General features: G+C 32.8%; 1 protein-coding gene and 2 long non-coding RNA genes across 3 annotated transcripts; 1 reads left to right on the forward strand and 2 right to left on the reverse strand.

Annotated features, from left to right (window-relative positions):
• Positions 1-2,170: 2,170 nt before the first annotated feature.
• On the reverse strand, positions 2,171-4,626 carry LOC146933708 (uncharacterized). The gene is made up of 3 exons (XR_015008436.1): positions 4,562-4,626; positions 2,550-2,624; positions 2,171-2,469 (listed from the first exon to the last, which is right to left on the reverse strand). It is a non-coding gene; the product is annotated as an uncharacterized LOC146933708 (long non-coding RNA).
• Positions 4,627-13,151: 8,525 nt separating this feature from the next.
• LOC146933709 (uncharacterized) lies at positions 13,152-13,803 on the reverse strand. The gene is made up of 2 exons (XR_015008437.1): positions 13,533-13,803; positions 13,152-13,455 (listed from the first exon to the last, which is right to left on the reverse strand). It is a non-coding gene; the product is annotated as an uncharacterized LOC146933709 (long non-coding RNA).
• A 405-nt stretch (positions 13,804-14,208) lies between these two features.
• LOC146933710 (uncharacterized) lies at positions 14,209-15,420 on the forward strand. Its single transcript, XM_085707852.1, has 2 exons — positions 14,209-14,341; positions 14,471-15,420. Exons 1-2 carry the CDS (start codon positions 14,209-14,211, stop codon positions 15,418-15,420), a joined length of 1,083 nt encoding a protein of 360 aa, XP_085563978.1.
• The last annotated feature ends 4,244 nt before the right edge of the window (positions 15,421-19,664 follow it).

The raw sequence follows: 19,664 nt of genomic DNA on the forward strand, positions 1-19,664 counted from the left end.
CTTCACATGAATATATTTTTTCTCTGGACACATGACAAAATAAATGTTTATCTTATCGCTAACCAATCTTATCCTGCTTCTATTCTATTATGTCTCTATCCTATCATATCCATCAAACAAACCCTAAAGATGTAATATTTGAATCCTAACAAGAGAGAAAATAATAAAAAAAACAAATATACAAGAGAGAAAATACAAATATACATGAAAATAAAGAGTATATTGCGCAGAATAATGAAGGGCAACAACAAATTAGCTTTCAAGCTTAAACATATTAAAAGTTCTTTTAGTCAACATGTAACACAAAATTAGATAATAAGTGTGTATCACATACCTTACTCCATATTCAATATATCAATCATTACCATAAAAGAAAAAAATTGCAAATAAAGCATAGAATTAAAGTGGAGTATTTAAATTTAAAAGAATAATTTTGCAAATCACAAACAGTTTAAACATATTGTCCTACTACCTCCTTTAAAAAAAAAAAAAAAGACATAATGTCCTACTTAACACCAGAAACTAACTCTAGGTCCATTTCATCGTAGAGCAAAAATAAGACACGGTTGTTGAGCAAGTCTAAAAAACATAACAGATAATGCTTATAACAGATAACGCTTTCAATTTGCTCAGGGGAGGTGAGCGTCTTTTAATAAAACCTCAGGGGAGGTGAGTGCAATTTGCTCTTAAACTTAAAAAAGTAATAGATAATGTCATCCAATTTCTTATCATGTATACATCAAACGGACACCATTTGTGTACCATTGAAATACCAATGTTATATAACATTGACTAATAAAGATGTGCCACATAGCACTTCACATGCATATTTTTTCTCTTTCCTCTTTAGACCTTCCTATATGACACACCTTCATTGGCCAATGTTATATAACATTGGTATTACACAAGTGGTGTCCACATCAAACGGACACATGACAAAATAAATGTTTATCTTATCTCTAACCAATCTTATCCTGCTTCTATTCTATTATGTCTCTATCCTATCATGTCCATCAAACAAACCCTAAAGATGTAATATTTGAATCCTAACAAGAGAGAAAATAATTAAAAAAAAACAAATATACAAGAGAGAAAATACAAATATACATGAAAATAAAGAGTATATTGCGCAGAATAATGAAGGGCAACAACAAATTTGCTTTCAAGCTTAAACATATTAAAAGTTCTTTTAGTCAACATGTAACACAAAATTAGATAATAAGTGTGTATCACATACCTTACTCCATATTCAATATATCAATCATTACCATAAAAGAAAAAAATTGCAAATAAAGCATAGAATTAAAGTGGAGTATTTAAATTTAAAAGAATAATTTTGCGCATCACACACAGTTTAAACATATTGTCCTACTACCTCCTTTAAAAAAAAAAAAGACATAATGTCCTACCTTAACACCAGAAAACTAACTCTAGGTCCATTTCATCGTAGAGCAAAAATATGACACGGTTGTTGAGCAATTGTCTAAAAAACATAACAGACAATGCTTATAACAGATAACGCTTTCAATGAACAAAAGATTCACAATAGTACTATATTTATTCCTAAACAATGACCAACATTCAAATTTGTAACTACTAGTAATTAGGAATAAATATTATGACACGGTAAAGAACACAAGTTTACCCGTTCCAGCACCCCCACCTAGCCTCATATTATGTGTCAAGAGGGATGCATACCACTTAACTATCCTAACATAAGTGAAGGAATTAAATTAACTTCATAGGCTGCTAATGGAAGACAAGTTCAAACTGAGGTAAGGTATATTGGCCTTTTGAGTGTGTTATACAATGCGCTATACTATAAAACTGAGAGTGGGAAGATGCTTATAAACAACACAGAAATGATGACAGGGTTAAACAACGTGCTATACTATAAAATTGAGTGGGAAGATGCTTATAAACAATATGGATATGATTTATGAACATTTAAAGCTACAACGGACAACATATACGGTGTAAGTATGTTGTACAAATATGGTTGTTCAAATATCATGTCTCTAAACAATAATACACTACACAAATAACAAAACAATTGTGCGTGAAAACAAAAGAAAAAAAGAAAATCAAAAGTGGCAGATTGTAACAAGAACTGAAGAAATTGAAAGAAAAAAAATCTCAGCAAAACATGCATAAAAGTGGCGTGTGCGGGAAGCGGAAAACGGATTTTGATTTTCAACTATGAGAATCATCAACAAAATCGACCAATTAAGATGAGTTGATCACAATAATATCAAAGTAACCAAAATAGTAACAGAATCCAATAGTTTGATTTCTATAAATAGACAAATCCAATAGTTCTTCTAAGAACTTCTCCATGAAGTCCGATTCTTTGGGAAGAGACAGCGCACCAACTCCGCTGCAAACAGCGGAGTCCAGTCATAGTTTCTTCCATAGTACAACAAGATTGCTAAGGCAGGCACTACAATGACCTTTCTAGGCTTCAGCTCCCTAAGCAAAAGCAAATACAATCTATGAGATTAATCGGTTTCTGATTTTTAAAGAACACATAAAAATAAATAAAAACTCACCCCAATATTATGCGAATAGCAAAAATGATTGGAAACATTAAAAGAAAATTTACAAAGGTAACATCCATTTTCCTTCTGCAAGCAAGAGATAATAGATAGTAAGAGAGACAAAATAAACACATACAGAAACAAGAACTTAGTATGAACAGGGACTACATGATATTTGTTTACTACACCTTAGAGACAGCGGCAAAGCTAACAATAATTTCATAAGGTGACCACATCAAGAAAAATAAAATATTTTATTAAAACTAAAAGGAAATTTAGCCAATAAGCAAAAAAAATTCACAATAATTATTACTCATAAAATGTACTTCAAAAGATACACATAAACAACCGGAACGGATTATAAAGGGTTATACTTTACTAATTAGTTATTTTTTAGCTATTAAAAAAGCTACATGTTAATAAAGGGGAAGTTTTGACAATAATAAAAAGGTTAATAGAGTGTTGTGAAATCTGTTTGGGTCGATGGTGATATATATTTATTTTTTTGAGAGGAAGAGATTGTTGTTGTCGTCGTCAAATTTTAAATCAAAGAATATAGTTTTGTTCTGTATATTCATCATCTGATTCCTAGAAGACGGGATCAGGTAACCCATTGTTGATTGAAAGCAAGTAAAGTCACACAAAAAAAATGATTCCATCCAAAGTCAAACATGGGGTAGCCATGTATATATTTTTAAAGGTCGTTTAATATAAAAATATACATATATTTTTAAAGGTAGCTTAATATAACGTCCAATTTTTTTTAAACATAGCCTAGAATCTTATTTAAATTCTATTTCTCTAAAGCAACCTAGAACATACCCTCCGAAGTTATTCAGTAATTTAATCTTCATGAATTTTTATTTCTATTCTAGTTAAATCCTCTTGACATATTCACTAATGTATCAGGAGTAATAGTAGAAATCCATTACTTCTCTACTCCATTTACAATAATGTATATAATTTTTTCATAGAAATCGGATATCGGCAAATTTACCATTACCATATATAACATAAAACTTCGCCGCCGATTCTTTCTAATCGAGCCTCTCGATCTGTCATTATACCCCTAGAAGTAGAAAGAATTACAATCCTCATTCCTCCTAAAACTCTCGGAATTTGTTGATAGTTAGAATAGATTCGTAGACCAGGTGTACTGATCCTTTTTAAATTTAAAAAAGTTTTATACGATTCTTTCCTATTTCTTCTATACCGTAGAGTTAAAACTAAAAAGTATTTGTTGCTTTCTCGATGTTTTCTAACGTTTTCAACAAAACCCTCTCGTAAAAGTATTTTCACAATGTTTTCGGTGATATTAGTAAGTGGTATTTGAACCGTTCTTTTTCTATTCATGTCACCATTGCGTATCAAAGTTAGCTTATCAGCGATAGTATCTTTACCCACGATAGATTATTGCTCCTTACTTTCGACATAATAAACGTGCTCCTGTTTTTTTATATTGAATTCAGAATTCTATTTGTATTTTTTTATATACTTTATACAAAATACAAAAATATACCCACTCATTCAATAATTTGTTTTTCTTTGGGGTAGCTAACATGATAGGAAGAAGAAAGAAACCCTAAATTTTACTCTATAATGATCACGTGCCGTAAAGCCGTGGATTACGAACAACGGAAAGATCGCCAGACAAAATGCACATTCCAAAAGAAAAAAAACATTGATTTGAATTTCCGTAAAGATTCTGATTCTAATGTGCAGTAAAAAAAGATGGCGCAGCTAGTATACAAATAGGAGGGAAGAAGTAGCGATTAGCAATGAATTTCTGAGAGCATACGCAAGAAGCGATTGAGATTTGGGAAGGAAGAGCATGCAATCAGAGTAGTTCGATTGTATATTGCAGTGGCGGAAGGGAAGGACACAGAAAGATATTGACTCGTGAGTGGGTGAGACCTAGTCTAGAATTGAATTGATTTTCCTCACTGTGACACGATATATAATGGCAAAGATAGAGATCATACCAGTTATATAGAGAGAGAGGATGGCAAAGATGGAGACCATACCTGCGAGAGAGAGTGAGGTCACCTGCGGTGATCAACAGTGTGGTTCGTTTGACAGAGAATGAGGCTGTAAATATTAGGGTTTAGTTGAATAAGAAGATTTTTATTTAAAGGGCAACGAAGAGGGTGGTTATGTAATTACAACCACTTTATTATCACTTTTTACAACTCTCTTTCATACTCATTTTTACTTTCTCTCTTCCTTTTTCTCTCTCTTACATCAAGTGGATTTGTCGGCGTGGGTGCCCAACATAAAATATTGGTGAATTTGAATTTTTGGTTTGCTATCGACATGAATATCACCTCATAAGAGATGGTGTTAAAGACCGTTGGAAAGTAAGTGTTCATAATATTTTTATTTGTTTTAATGTATTAATTTGATAGATGAATGATTAGAATAAAAAAAGCCGACCCTAGTTATTTTAGTGAGAGAAACTCCATCTTCTTTCTCCTACACTCATTGAGGATGTATGATTTTAGATCATTTTTGACCTAGAATCACCAATCTGCATCTTTTTCCACTTTTTTTTAATCTAAATAAGTGATTTCCACATGTATCAAATTTTTCCTTTGTGTTTTTTTTCCCTAGTGATTTCGTTGTCTAAGTACGACGTTGTGTTGTTCGTCGTCTTGTGAGGTGTTGTTTGATTTTGTGCCTTATTGGAGTGTTCATTTTGGTTTCTATTATATTTGATAAACTACCTAATGGTATAACTTATATTAACATTTTGGGTATAATTAATTACATTTTGTATTATTATTATTTATATACTTACCTATTTTTATTTTATTTTGTAGAATATGAAAAAAATATTTAATAGAAGTGAAAAATCATCAAAGACATACTCTCTTATATCTAGTATTACAATCACAAGAAAAGTTGGATTAATTAAAATCAATACTACAGACCCAAGAGAAATTCAAGAAAGCCAAACAAAATCAACAGTGTTGTACCCAAGAGATTAGGGGCGGTGATTTCAATTAAATGGAAAATCTAGACTTAGAGCCCGTTTGTTATAGCTTTTTTAAGAAAAAATTCACTTTTTTTAAACAAATAATCACTTTTAAGAGTTTTGCATCCGTTTGTTACAGACTTTTAAAAAAATTAGAATCTAAAAATAATCTAAAAACAGCTTCAAATGAGAAGCTGTTAGGAGCAGCTTAAAATAAAATAGATTTTTTTTAGAGGAGAGAGAAAATATAATTTAAAAGATTGAACTAATTTTGTGACAAAAAATCCCTTTTATATAGTTGTATCCAAACAAACTAGATTATTTGTTTAAAAAAAGTGATTTTTATTACAGTAAACAATCGCAAAATAGATTCTGGTTTTTCATATAATCTCTAAAATATAATCTCTAAATTATTTTATATCAAAATCACTTTTATTTTAATCCGTAACAAACGGTTGTCTTCCTCCAAACAAATACAAGTGGCTAGCTGCTGCATAATACAAGAATGAGTTAGGTGAGAACAAAGAAAGAAATAGAGGGCAGCACAATAGACAAAACCAAGAGGAGGTGCACAAAAGACTTAGAGGTGAAGGAAATTGGCTGTGGCGGTGATGATTCTTAGTGATTAAGGGAATGTTTGCCTTTTTGAAACAAACAAGTGGCTGCATAGTAAAAAGAGGGGGCGGTGTACAGAGGAAGAAAAATGTTTTTCTTAGGCTGGATGCATGGCAACTTAAAAGGCGGCACACCAAGTATAGTTGAGGTATTCTTCCATGGTCACAGGACCAAATGAAAAGTGTTTAATCACACACACATAAAATGATTCTCATTAAAATATTCAATCACTTTTTTTTATCAATTTCCACCTTATTATTAAAAAATATTTTTTTATGTGTGTGTGACCAAACACTTTTTATTTGATCATGGGACCATATTAGAATTTCTCAGTATAAATAGGCATTACAATTCAGTTTGGGACAAGAAGTGACATAATACACACGCTGCGCATGAGAGAAGAGAACACGAGAGAGAGAGTTTGAAGATCTTAGAGTAGAGATTGAAGTTGTAGCAAAAATCTGCACTCTTCTTTGCGTTATTCCTTACTCTAGTTTCATGAATCCTATTTCAGTTTTGTTGTTTATTCAAGTATAGCTAAATCATTTGCGGGTTTAGGTGGATCTTACAAGCTAAGAGACTCTGTAATGTTCTAGTTTATTAATTTGAATTTCAGTTTTTACTCCAATCAAATTTGTTCTATTGATTTTATCACATATCTAGGAATGATCAAACATTTGCATGTTAACAATCAGTTAATTGATCAGTGATCGTACTACAATTAGTTGGTGGACCTACATGACAATTAAGACTAAAGTTATTGCATGATCAAACCTTAATTTTAGTCTTTCAACCATTCAACCTTTTTGTGCTTTATGCTTTTCTTGGTTTCAACTTTTTGAATGACCAAACAAAGTGTTAATTATTTAGGAGTAAGAATATTAATTAATCATGAATGACCAAACGGATTAATAGTTTTAGCAAAGGATTGGTGATTGAATAAAAATAAAGGAATTTAATTAGAACTAGACATAAGGGAATCGAAACTTGCAAGTGAAACCACGACCCTAGACCTCTCTCTCTATTGTTTTACAACTTCGTGTTTTTATCATTCTTCGTCATTGCTTTTTACTTGGTTACCGAAACATTCTACTATTTGTTCGTCTAAATATTAAATATCTTAATTAGTTCGATACTTGTTAATTAATCCCTGTGGATACGATAATCTTTTATACTACTTCTGCGATAGAGTACACTTGCTCTAAGTGTGATTTTAGCGCAACAATATTGAAATACCAACTTCAATAAATTACATATTCAATCAATGATTTGGGCGTCAACATTGCAGATCCAGAAACATGAGTATTTCGGCCACTTAGATTTTATTATATTGTTTGTAGACATTTTACCATTGTATGCTATTAACATTGTGAGTTTGTTTGTAAATTCACTCTTTAGGTTTTTAGCAATGTTGAACATGTGGTTATATCTCATGTATTATATCGATTTGAATAAAAGAATATCGTTTTCTTTTTGTCAAAATTTTTTTTGATGAGAGACAAGAAAAAATTGGTTAGGCTCTTATAAAAATACAATAATAATTTCTCTTTGCTTTAACGTATTAATTTGATAGACGAATGATTAAAATAAAAAAGCCGACCCTAATTTTTGTAGTGAGAGAAATTACATCTTCTCTCTAAATTATCTTTCTCCTCCACTTATTGAGGAGGGATGTTTTAGATTTCCACGTAAATCATCAAGTTTTTTCTTCCGTGATTTCATTGTCTGGATGCAACGTTGCGTTGTTTGTCGTTTTGTCCGGTTAACACATAAAGAGTATATTGTCATAGTATAATTTTCTAGACAACAAAAATAATTTTAGTAGTACAATATAAAATAGAGCAGCGTAGATACCAAATATATACACAATACAATCACAACTCCAAACTATCCTATATAAATTTTGCAGAAAATTTTCATTTCATTTTAAAGATTATCATCAAATCAATATTGCCCATGTTTGTATAAAAAGCAAAGCAAACAATTGCACACAATCTGCAGAACCTTATTCTGGAAGCTACTGCAAGCAAGGACAAGAGGTCATGTAATATTCCTCAATCTACATCAATTACATTAATTCAACTTCACAAGACTACACCAATTTCCTTGCCAGCAGCATGTGGCTTAGTTATTTATCCATAAGACATAATCAAACATCACTAAAACAGGGAGGCAATACCAGCAGCATGTTTGATGTGCCTGATAACATTATCGCATATCAATTTTTTTACAGTACGTTTGTAGTGATATGGCAAATATTTTTTTTTTGGTTCAAAAAAATAAAAAATATATAAAGATATATACATACATACATATATATATATATATATATATATATATATATATATATATATATATATATAAATGAACAATTTGTCAAAAAAATATATATAAATGAACAAAAAATGCCAGAAAAGTGTAAATACGTGATGAAATATTTTAAAAATTCACTCACAGTGCAAAATAAAAAAGTTCCAATTATTTGAGAAGTTATAGGGCTAACTAATTAAAGATAGATTGTATAAATAACAAAACTGCATTTGTAAGAAAATTAAATTTGTTTTATAAAAAATAATTTTATATTCATTTTTTATAATTTTGATAATTTTTATTTTATAATGTTCTAATTTCAATATATATATTATATAAAATAACAAAAAACGCTGTGATAAAACCATACATATTTTTTGTGGGGAAAAGCATGCATACATATTTATTTAAGTTAATTATTATATTTGTAAGTTTAACTTGATATCAATTGATATGGAAAATCATATATCTCCAATATGTTTACATTGATTTTGTCATATTATTTGAAAGTATTTTGCCGTTTTATAATATTACTTTGGATGTTATGAGTTTATTCGCAAATTCATCATATATTGATTAACATGTGTCAAAGTTAATATGTGTATATACCCTATTGCCACAGTTGATTTTATACGGTTGGTATATGACACCTATATCTATACCTATGGTTTTATAATTTCTGTGACTAAAAATTATAATTTGAATGAATGAATATATTTTACTTGTATATGTTCCATTCCCTTCTTACAAACTTATTGACACCTTGATATGTTATCAAGAATAGAAAAAAATCAAAAAAGAACCGGTAACTGCACGCAACAAGAAATGTGTCAAACATGTCAAAAATACATGTTGTCATACCATATAATCATATATTCCAATCCAATCCAATGCAACTATAACAAAAAATATATCAAAAGAACTTTCAAGAGCTAAAGTTTGACACGAAGTAGTCACTCTTAAGTTAAAGATGCTCACACACTACATTGTTTTTCTTCTTCATGTGAATAGTTTTTATATATAGTGTATGTTTGTTTATTCGGTGGATATAATTGATTTTAACAATGTCAATTGGACTTTCTAATTCCTCTTTTTCTTCTCTCCTTCTCAAACAAACCCTAGCCGTCACCCCTTTTTTCTTCTTCATCTCTCCAGAGGGGTGATTTAGGGTCAATTTTGACCCAAAAATCACCCCTCCGAATTGTTTTTCTTTCTATCCTAATTGAATAAGTGATTTCACATATTTTCTGTTTTCTTTCGTTTGTTTTTGTGATTTCGTCGTCTTTAAACGACTCTGCTTGTTTTGATTTCCCGTCTTTGTGCGGTGTGTTTTTTGATTTCTCATCTTAGTGTGGTGTTTATTTGTTTCAGGTTGAAAGATTAGCTTTGAGCAAGTGCAGATCCGATCAATGACAATGACTTTGGCATCATCAACGTTGCAGATCCGGGGACATGAGTATTCCAGAGACATGAATATAGTCATATTAGTCATATTTGTAGGCATATGTACTTTGCCGTTTTATGCTATTAACATGGATGTTGTGAGTTTGTTCACATATTTATCCTTTTTGTTTTTAGTGAATTTGTATTGTATCGATGTACTCTATCAATTTGAATGAATGAATATCGTTTATTTTTGTAAAAAAAACATAATTGATTTTAATTGAATTGATTTTAGGTAAAAGTGTTGATGGAAAAATATATTAATTCATTTCATATTACAACTTACTTTATTCAACAACGATGGTTGTTTATGGCCTAAGAAAACTACCAGATCAAGTCCAAATGCATATAAGTCTACCCATTGTCGAAAACACAGAAGTCATCTAAATTCCATTGACAATGTTCAAAACCTTAAATTAAATATCATGGAAAAAGAGAAAGAAAATACCCAACTAAATAATCAAACAAAATGAAAATTAACAATATTACTACTTATAACAAAACATCAATTAAAAAACCAAATTATAAAATGACATAACAATTACCATTAAAAACAGAAGTGTGGAAAGCAATAAGGAAAGACCCATATAATGGGAATTTGAGAGAGAAATAGGGGAAACGTTTATCACAAAAAGAATCAGCATAAACTCAAACAAACAACAACCAATAAACTTGGATAATACGACTGGAAATTCCAATATTTATTCTTAAACTAAAACACATGATAAAGGACACCATTATAAAACTTCCATAAGTCAATTAACTTATTCTCTTTGACCATATAAAGTGTTTAAAGAGTGCCCCGGGAGCACTTGTTAACATTTCCCTTATGTAAAATACTTGCTAACAAAATTATAGGGGTATTACAAAGTCAAAATTAATAAATACATTTGATTAAATAAAAAATTGATTAAAATCAATTTATTACCTTTACAAATGGGGCACTAAAAATCTAACTCTTATCCTTAAAAAAAAAAAAATCTAACTCTTAAATTTTTCATACTCCATATTATTATTCTAAATATTAGTGTCCCAATTGTAGATGTAATTAATTGATTTTATTCAATATTTTATGAATATAAACATTTATTTTTTATCCATGTGTCCTATTGTGTAAAACATGCTCTTTTTAGTTACTAAATTCTCGAGTGTGAGTGTAGATTTTGGAGTATGGATCCTAGTTTAGAACCACTTGGTTCATATTTTAAATATTCATACTCATGTTCTTTTTGCACAACGTCAAATGAAAATGTGCAATAATCTTTTGATTCATTTCTTTTATCCTTGTATACTTTTTGTTAAATACTCACTTCGGTTCTATTCATAAGAAACATTTGACTTTTTTGATTCATTGTATAAATGATGTATTTGTCTATATTCTAGACAAGATACATTAATTATACAATGAATCTAAAAAGTCAACCTTTTCTATGAAATATTACATCACATTTGATTGAAAGTCATAAGTAAATTATAGGTTACAAGATTGATACCATAGGCCAAAGGGACAACATACAATTACAGACGGGAAAGGGTTAGTGTAATTAACTGGGAACACTTATTTATTGCGAGTACCTTTTAGGACTATAGAATTGAATTTTGAGAAAATGGTTTTCAAAGTATGAGTGTGTGGCCCTATCTTTTGCATCCTTATTATCTTATAAGCTGGATGGTATTACTTGGCAGCTTTTGCACCACACAAACACAATCAAATAACTTATTCTCTTTGACCAAAAGCACAATCAAATACTACAAATTAAGTTCTATAGGACAAGGATCATGCTATTTGGAAACTTTTACACCAAACCAACAACAAGAGCTGAGGTTGCTTTAAAACATGAGTGGAGACTATTTATGCAACTACGTAAGGAAATCTATCTATCTTAAATCTGCCAAATCTGCCAAAACTAACCAAAATAGCTTTAAAACCAAAACAGCCCAATACAACCTATGAAGACTATAAAGCACCAAAGCTGCAGATCATAAAAACTGTAAGTTAATGGATACTAAGCTTTTCCTTCAAATTATATGTAAAGAACAACTTCCAAATAGTACTCTGATTTCCTATGGCATCCCATATTAAAGGAATGACATGTAATAGTTAAGAATAGTTAAAATGCTAAAACCCAATGAAAACTTGTTCAACAATTAGGTAATATGGTACAATGCATGACACTAGTTTCAAAATGAAAAACTGAAATGCCACCACACATAAAAAGTTACATAGGACTGGAATTCATGAGCATACATGTAAACTTAGGAACAATAGCATGTCACTTAACCTAACAATGTTCAGTTTCATCATCCATAGAAAGGTTGCTAACAACACTGTCGAAAAAGTTACCATAGAGATGATTCTGAGAAAGGTAAGACTCCTCGAAGAAAAACATTTTCCAAAAACCAAACGAAACTCTACAAAAAGTGTATTCTATATATGATAAAAAAAAAATCTACTTCTTTATTGCAAAACACAACCTTAATTCAAAAACCAAAGGAAACTCTAAAGAAAACGTATTCTCTATACGAAAAAAAAAATCCACTTATTTATTGCAAAACACTACCGTGTTTCAAACATTCAACATTTGGGACACAAAGGCACACAACATAAGTCAACTAACTTAAAAAACAGCTACCTAAACTGAAAAGCACAATCAAATACTACAAACTAAGTTGTATAAGACAAGGATCATGCTATTTGGAAGCTTTTACACCAAACCAACAACAAGAGCCGAGGTTAAGCTAAAACATGAGTGGAGACTATTTATGAACTACGTAAGGAAATCTACCTATCTTAAGTCTGCCAAAGATGCCAAAACTAAACAAAATAGCTTTAAAACCAAAACAGCCCAATACAAACTATAATTACTACAAAGCACCAAAGCTGCAGATCAGAAACACGCAACTATGCATAAAACTGTCCTAGAAAACACCTAAACATAAAACTATCCTTGAAAACCAGGGGAGAATTATCCTAATCTCCTTTTAAAGCATGACTCTTTAAACCAGCTCTATGCTAGAATTATCCTAATCTCCCTTTAAATTGGAAACTAATTACGCCACTACGTACGTAAGAAAATCTACCTAACTTAAGTTTAGGAGACAGTTTAGTTTCGAACAAAAGACACGAAACAACAAATTGGGAATTGAATACTTTTAAGAACAAGTTCAAACAAATTACAAGCAATAATCTCTCTTCAACATAAAAAACTTCCAAGTAGGATTATAGATCACACAAATTAACACAACTTGTATAGCATATATAGAATTGAACATACACAAGACATATAAAGTACTTTTTAGTGGTAACATAAAAGATAATAAGTATGAATGAGTATGAGTATCACATCACTCATGTAACTCATCCTCGTAATGCAAGCAATATATCAATTGTCAATGCTAGAATAAAAGAGAAAATGCAAATAAAGCATACAATTATCCCAAATTCATAAGCAGAATTTCACAGAGAGCACATCACCAACAAAGCACTTCTTCCTACTACTGTTGTCCGCAGGTACAATTGTTCTCGACACCGCCACCGGCACCGCCACTGCCTCCACCTTTGAAGAAGAACTTCATCTAATAAACAAAATAAAACGATATAATAGTTAGTAACTGAAGAAGAGAGAAAGGAAGAGAGAAAGTGAGTGACAAACCATTAACCCATTGATGAGAATTTCAAGACCATCCTCTTACAACCTACGCAACAAAAACTTGAGAAAACGTGATAGGATGGAACGGTGTTGAACTGGTTGTGGCTCATTAAAGTGAAGATGCATTGCGTGATGATGATGATGATGGTGATGATAGAGCACCTGAACATTGCCATTTTCATTGTTGTTGTTACCGTTTTCATTTTCTTCATTCATCATTTTTGCAACTTTGCTAGTGTGAAAGGGTTGTAGTGATGCTAGCGTATAAATAGAAGGGTTGGTATACCCTAACCCGGCCCAATAGACATCTCACTTTTCATATATAAGATAAGATTTAGAACTATGAATTAAATAACGTTCATTTATTTGCAAATTTAATATAATCATAAAGTGACTAGCGAAATAAATGTGTACTTTGAATTAAATAATATTAACTTATTATATTCAATTTTGTACTTTTAATTAATTTAAGTTTGTAAGTCTACATTTTTTTTATTTTATATTTAAATGTATTATTATAAGTTAGAATTGACATATGATATCATATATAGTCAAATTCTATAAAAAAAAAAAGTCATGTTATATATCAAAAGAGAGTTGATAGTTCTCTGTCTGATTAAAAGTAGATCAAGGTAGTTATTTAAATAGGTTCATATGTAAAGTGTTTTTTAGTCGCAATATGAGTGGGGCAACGAAGGAGGATTTGTCACGCATTATTGGCGTACAACATGTGATGGGTACCGGAAAGTATTTGGGATTACCTTCGATGAATGGTAGAGATAAGAGGTCTGTTTTTTCTTTTATCAAGGATCGTATCTGGAGATGAATAAATGCTTGGAGGGGACGAGCATTATCGAAGGCGGGAAAGGAAGTTATGATCAAATCGGTGTTACAATCTATTCCTTCATATATAATGAGTATTTACCTTTTTCCGAATTCAGTTATAGATGATATTGAGAAGATGATCAATGCGTTTTGGTGGGGAGGTAGGAGTAACAACCGAAGGATTAAAGGGATGGCTTGGGAACGCGTGGCATGCCCCAAAGAGTTTGGTGGAATGGGGTTTCGGAATTTCAAAGCTTTTAATCTCGCTATGGTAGCTAAGCAAGGATGGAGTTTTTTGTCAAAACCTGATTCTCTGGTTGCTGGAATTTTTAAATCAAGGTGCTTTCCACGATCTTCTTTTTTGAGTGCTAAACTCGGTAATAACCCGAGCTTTGCTTGGCAGAGTATTTGGAATTCGCGTCAGTTACTTTTTTATGGTTTTAGATGGACGATTGGACATGGGCAACAAGTCAGCGTGATGAATGATCCGTGGGTTCGAGGTGTTCACGGTAGCTGGATTCAATCCCCACAAAGCCAAGATGTGCATAGTTTGTGCGTGTCTGATTTAATAGATGATGAGGAACGAGTTTGGGACATTGATAAGATTAAATCTTTGTTTTCAGATGATATGGTGCAAGCTATTCTCGACACACCACTGTTTGTGGAAATTCAGAATGATAGAATAGCGTGGATGATGGAACGTAACGGTAGGTATATTGTTAAGACTGGGTATAAACTGTCTATGATGGAGTTGTTACACACTGATCGGTTCCATGTTGAGGGAGAGTGGAATAGAATCTGGAAGGTGAATTCCACTCATAAAGCACGTAATTTGTTATGGAGAATTTACAGGGGGTGTGTTCCGACTCGTCTCCGACTTCGATCGCGACATGTACAATGTGAGGTGATCTGCTCCTGGTGTGATACGACTGTTGAGGATGATTGGCATGCTTTTGTGGGTTGTACAGTGGCGAGTAAAGATTGGTATTGGGCAGGACTTTCGACTGTGCTGCAAACGCGAGTTGGAACTAAGAGCAGTTTTGCAAATTTTGTTTTTGACATATAATGTTCAGAAAGGCGAGACATTGCTGGTCGGGTGACTTTACTTCTTTGGCAAATTTGGGCTGCACGTAATGATGTCATTTGGAATGACACTTATCATACTTCAACATGCATTGGAAGGACATCCCTAGATGCATGGCATCAATGGCAAGAGGTTCATAAACATCCCCCATTACCGGGTGTGCAACACATCCATAATAGAGTGCAAGGTAACAACTCAGTTTGAAAGAAACCGAGCGAGACATGGTTGAAGTGCAATGTGGATGCTGCGTTCCACGACTGTTACCATCTTACATATTTTGCGTGTTGTGTTAGAGACTCCCGTGGGCAATATATCTGGGCTCAAACGAAATGGCAACGGGCAAATATGACAGTTTTGGAGGGGGAGGCAGTAGCCTTACTCGATGATATTCGCTTTGCTGATGTGAACATATAGGACCGGGTTGTCTTCGAGTCTGACTCTACTACTCTAGTGCAAGCTATATCGTCTCTAGGCCATGGTGATTCAGAATTCTGTGCTATTGTTTCTAGTATTATTTATTAGTTATCTTTACATTCCAACTTCGAGGTGAAGTTTGTTAGGAGACAAGCAAACATGGTTGCTCATACTTTAGCTAGAGCGGCCTGTTCTTGGGCTAGTCACCGTATTTTTAATTCTTATCCTTCTTGCATTGAACATTCGTTGATTAATGATAATAGTTAACTTTGTTTTGGTAAAAAAAAAATAGGTTCATATGAAATAAGTTTTTAAATAGGCTAACAAGTCAAAGTGCGCTTTCAAAAGGCCGAGCTCAAACCTTAGAAATAAGCCTACGACGGGTCATAGACCAGACTTAGGCCTTACAAAATTTGACCGATCAGACTTAGTTTTTATAAAGTCTAGCTCGACCTAACCTATTCTCGGGGGGCGGAGATACGTTCCAGTCAGGGGCGGCAAGTGCATCCCCCTCAAGTCTTGAAATGCATACCAACTATAATAAGACAAGCAGACTCGTCTTGAAGAATTACCGAGTAAGATGAAGTTTGTTGGTTCTTGATGGCACTAGGTCATATAACACTTTTGTTACAGTTTTTATGTAATTTTAGTCGAGTTCAGGTGATTCTGCATGAGTTAAAAGCTACAAAAGAACAGATTTGATACTAGAAGGAAGCAAGGAATCGTGCTCCGATCTGCTGGCATCGTAGCCCGATTTATGGACCAAATTGGAAGCATTAGCTACGTAAAATATCGTAGCCCGATGGAATCTCATCGTGCTCCGTTTTGAGGAGCCTTTGACCAAGATTTGTGCTGTTAATGAAAAATCGTACTTCGATTTTATACATCGGGCTACGATTTTGGCGAACCCAGATTTTTTATTATAAAAGCCAGGTTGTTTTCTGAGAGGAGGGGTTCGAAATTTTAGAGAAAGAAACTGACTTTTGGAGCTGGAGATTTGGAGAGAAGGTTGGAGACCATCAAAACTCATATCCGGTTACCGATTTCATGTAATGAATCCTTTTTCATATTAGTTATTTATGCTTTAGCCATGAGTAGCTAGATCCTCTGTGATTAGGTCAAGAGATGATTCTGTTCTAGGTCATGTTTATGTAACATGTAACTCTTAATCTTTATGAATGTCATTCTAGTTTATTCAGTATAAATTGTTCTTAATGCTTTTATGATTCTGACCCAATATAACTGATTTTAAAGTATATATGACTACTGCCACTAGCGTGTAACTCTGACATATTTATACTGTTCAATCTAACGAACAGTAGGTCTGTACTGCACTAGCTCGCGAGGCGAGCTACACTACTCGCAATGGCGAGCTCAACAGGGGAGCTCGCGAGGCGCATAAAATCACTCGCAGTGGCGGCTAAGGGTCTACTCGCAAGGTGAGCTGAAACACTCGCAATGGCGAGTTGGGATTTACTCGCGAGGCGAGCATATTCACTCGCAATGGCGAGCGATGACAGAAGGGTCTGTCGCAGACCCTCTGTGCTCAACTCAGATATCCAAAACCACTACCCAAGCTCCAAATTCAATAGGAATCAACATCTAAACGTTTTCTATGACTGATTAACATCTTTCTACATCAAATTGCACAAAAGTTCACTTAAATCTTCCGTTTTTAATGATTCTTTACCTAATTCCCAAATCCTAAAACTACCATAATTGACCAAACTTCATGAATCAAAACTTGATACCAATGAGAGTTAGTCTCACCCTTACCTTAGATTATTTTTCTGAATTCCAACGGTTGTGTTCTTCGTTCTTAGGGTTCTCTCTAACTTCTCCTCTTTTCTCCTATTTTCCCCAATTGCACGTGTTATCTCTTTCTCAACCTAACTTCTTCTATTTATAATCCTAATCACTCTTCCTAAATCTATTTAGGCCCAATAACTTATTCTTCTTTCTATTCTAACCTCCAATTCTACTTACACTAATAACTCTCATATTCTAATAAATAATAGAATAATGCTACATAATAAAATACTAACACCTTATATATATATATATATATATATATATATATATATATATAAATCACATAAATAGATTCTAACATAATAAAATAATTAAATAAAAAGAGAGCGTTACAGTCACTGTCAGAGAACCCAAACAGCTTAAATTCCTTGCTTTTCTTGAACTTGATGCCAAAGTTGATTGTGCCTTTGATGTATCTAACCACCCTCTTATCAGCCTTCAAGTGAATTTCGCTTGCACAGTGCATGAACCGAGATAAGATACTCATAACATTCAAGATGTCGGGTCTTGTTGCTATAAGATACATAAGACACTCAATCAAACCTCTAAAGTATGCCTCATCCACTTTTTCAGTTTCATCTTCTTTACTCAACTTCTCCTTTTGATTCATAGGAGTGCTTACTGACTTGCAATCCTCCATATGAAATTTTTTCAGAATTTCCCTTGCATATTTCTTTTGACAAATGAAAACTTCATCTTGACTTTGCTTAATCTCCATTCCGAGAAAAAAGTCATCAGCCCAAGATCTGTCATCTCAAATACTTTTGTCATTTCCATCTTGAATTCATCAATCAAGGTTCCATTATTTCCAGTGACAAAAAGATCATCAACATAAAGAGATATAACAAGAATATCAACCTCACATTGCTTAATGTAAAGAGTAGATTCTGATAAACTTTTAATAAAGCCCAAACTCAACAGATGGTTATCTACTCTGTTGTACCAGGCTCTTGGAGCTTGCTTCAGTCCATAGAGAGCTTTCTTGAGGAGATAAACCTTGTCTTCTTCTCCTTTCTTTACAAAGCCTTCAGGTTGTTCAACATAGATTTCTTCTTGCAAGAAACCATTTAGAAATGTTGATTTAACATCTAATTGCTACACTTTCCAACCCATTTGTACTGCAACAGCAAACAACAACCTGATAGTATCTAGCCTGGCAACTGGTGCAAATGTGTCTGAGTAGTCTACTCCAAAAATCTGAGCATAGCCTTTAACCACCAGCCTCGCCTTGTCCTTGTTGATGGAGCCATCAACATTTAGCTTGGTTCGAAACACCCACTTAACACCAATGATTTTTCTGTCTTGAGGTCTATCAACAAGTTGCCACGTATTATTTTTCTCTATCATGTGCATCTCCTCCTTCATTGCAACCATCCATTTTTGATCAAGTTTTGCTTCATTAAAATTAGCAGGCTCACAAACAGCAATGTTGCATCTTTGATAGACATCAGAAAGTAATCTAGTTCCTCTGATTGGAATGTCATCGACAATCTCATTTTTCCAATCTTCTTCACTAGTCTGCCTCTCAACATTTATAATCTGATTTGAAGCTTGATTTGACACTTTTAAATTATTCCAGACCCATTCTTCATTTTCCACAAAGTGCACGTCTCTGCTTATGACAATATTTCCCATTTCTGGTTGATAAACTTTGTAAGCTTTGGATATTGTGTTATAACCAATGAAGATGCCTTATAATGCCTTCTTGTCAAGCTTATCGCGCTTAACTTGAGGAACATAAGTAAAGCACAAACAACCAAATACTTTAAGAAAGTTTAAAGAAGGTTTGTATCCATACCAAGCTTCAAATGGTGTCTGATTCTTCACTGTTGTTGTAGGAAGCTTGTTTTGAAGAAAAACTGATGTATTTGCCTCTTCAGCCCAGAACTTTTTTGGTAAGTTCTTCTCATGCAACATGCATCTTGTCATCTCCATTATGTATCTATTTCTTCTTTCACTAACTCCATTTTGTTGTGGAGTGTAGGGAGCGGTAAGTTGGT

This window comes from Medicago sativa, chromosome 4 (genome assembly GCF_051527215.1).
Source record: "Medicago sativa cultivar Bolivia chromosome 4, Bolivia_mono, whole genome shotgun sequence".
Classification (NCBI taxonomy): Eukaryota; Viridiplantae; Streptophyta; class Magnoliopsida; order Fabales; family Fabaceae; genus Medicago; species Medicago sativa.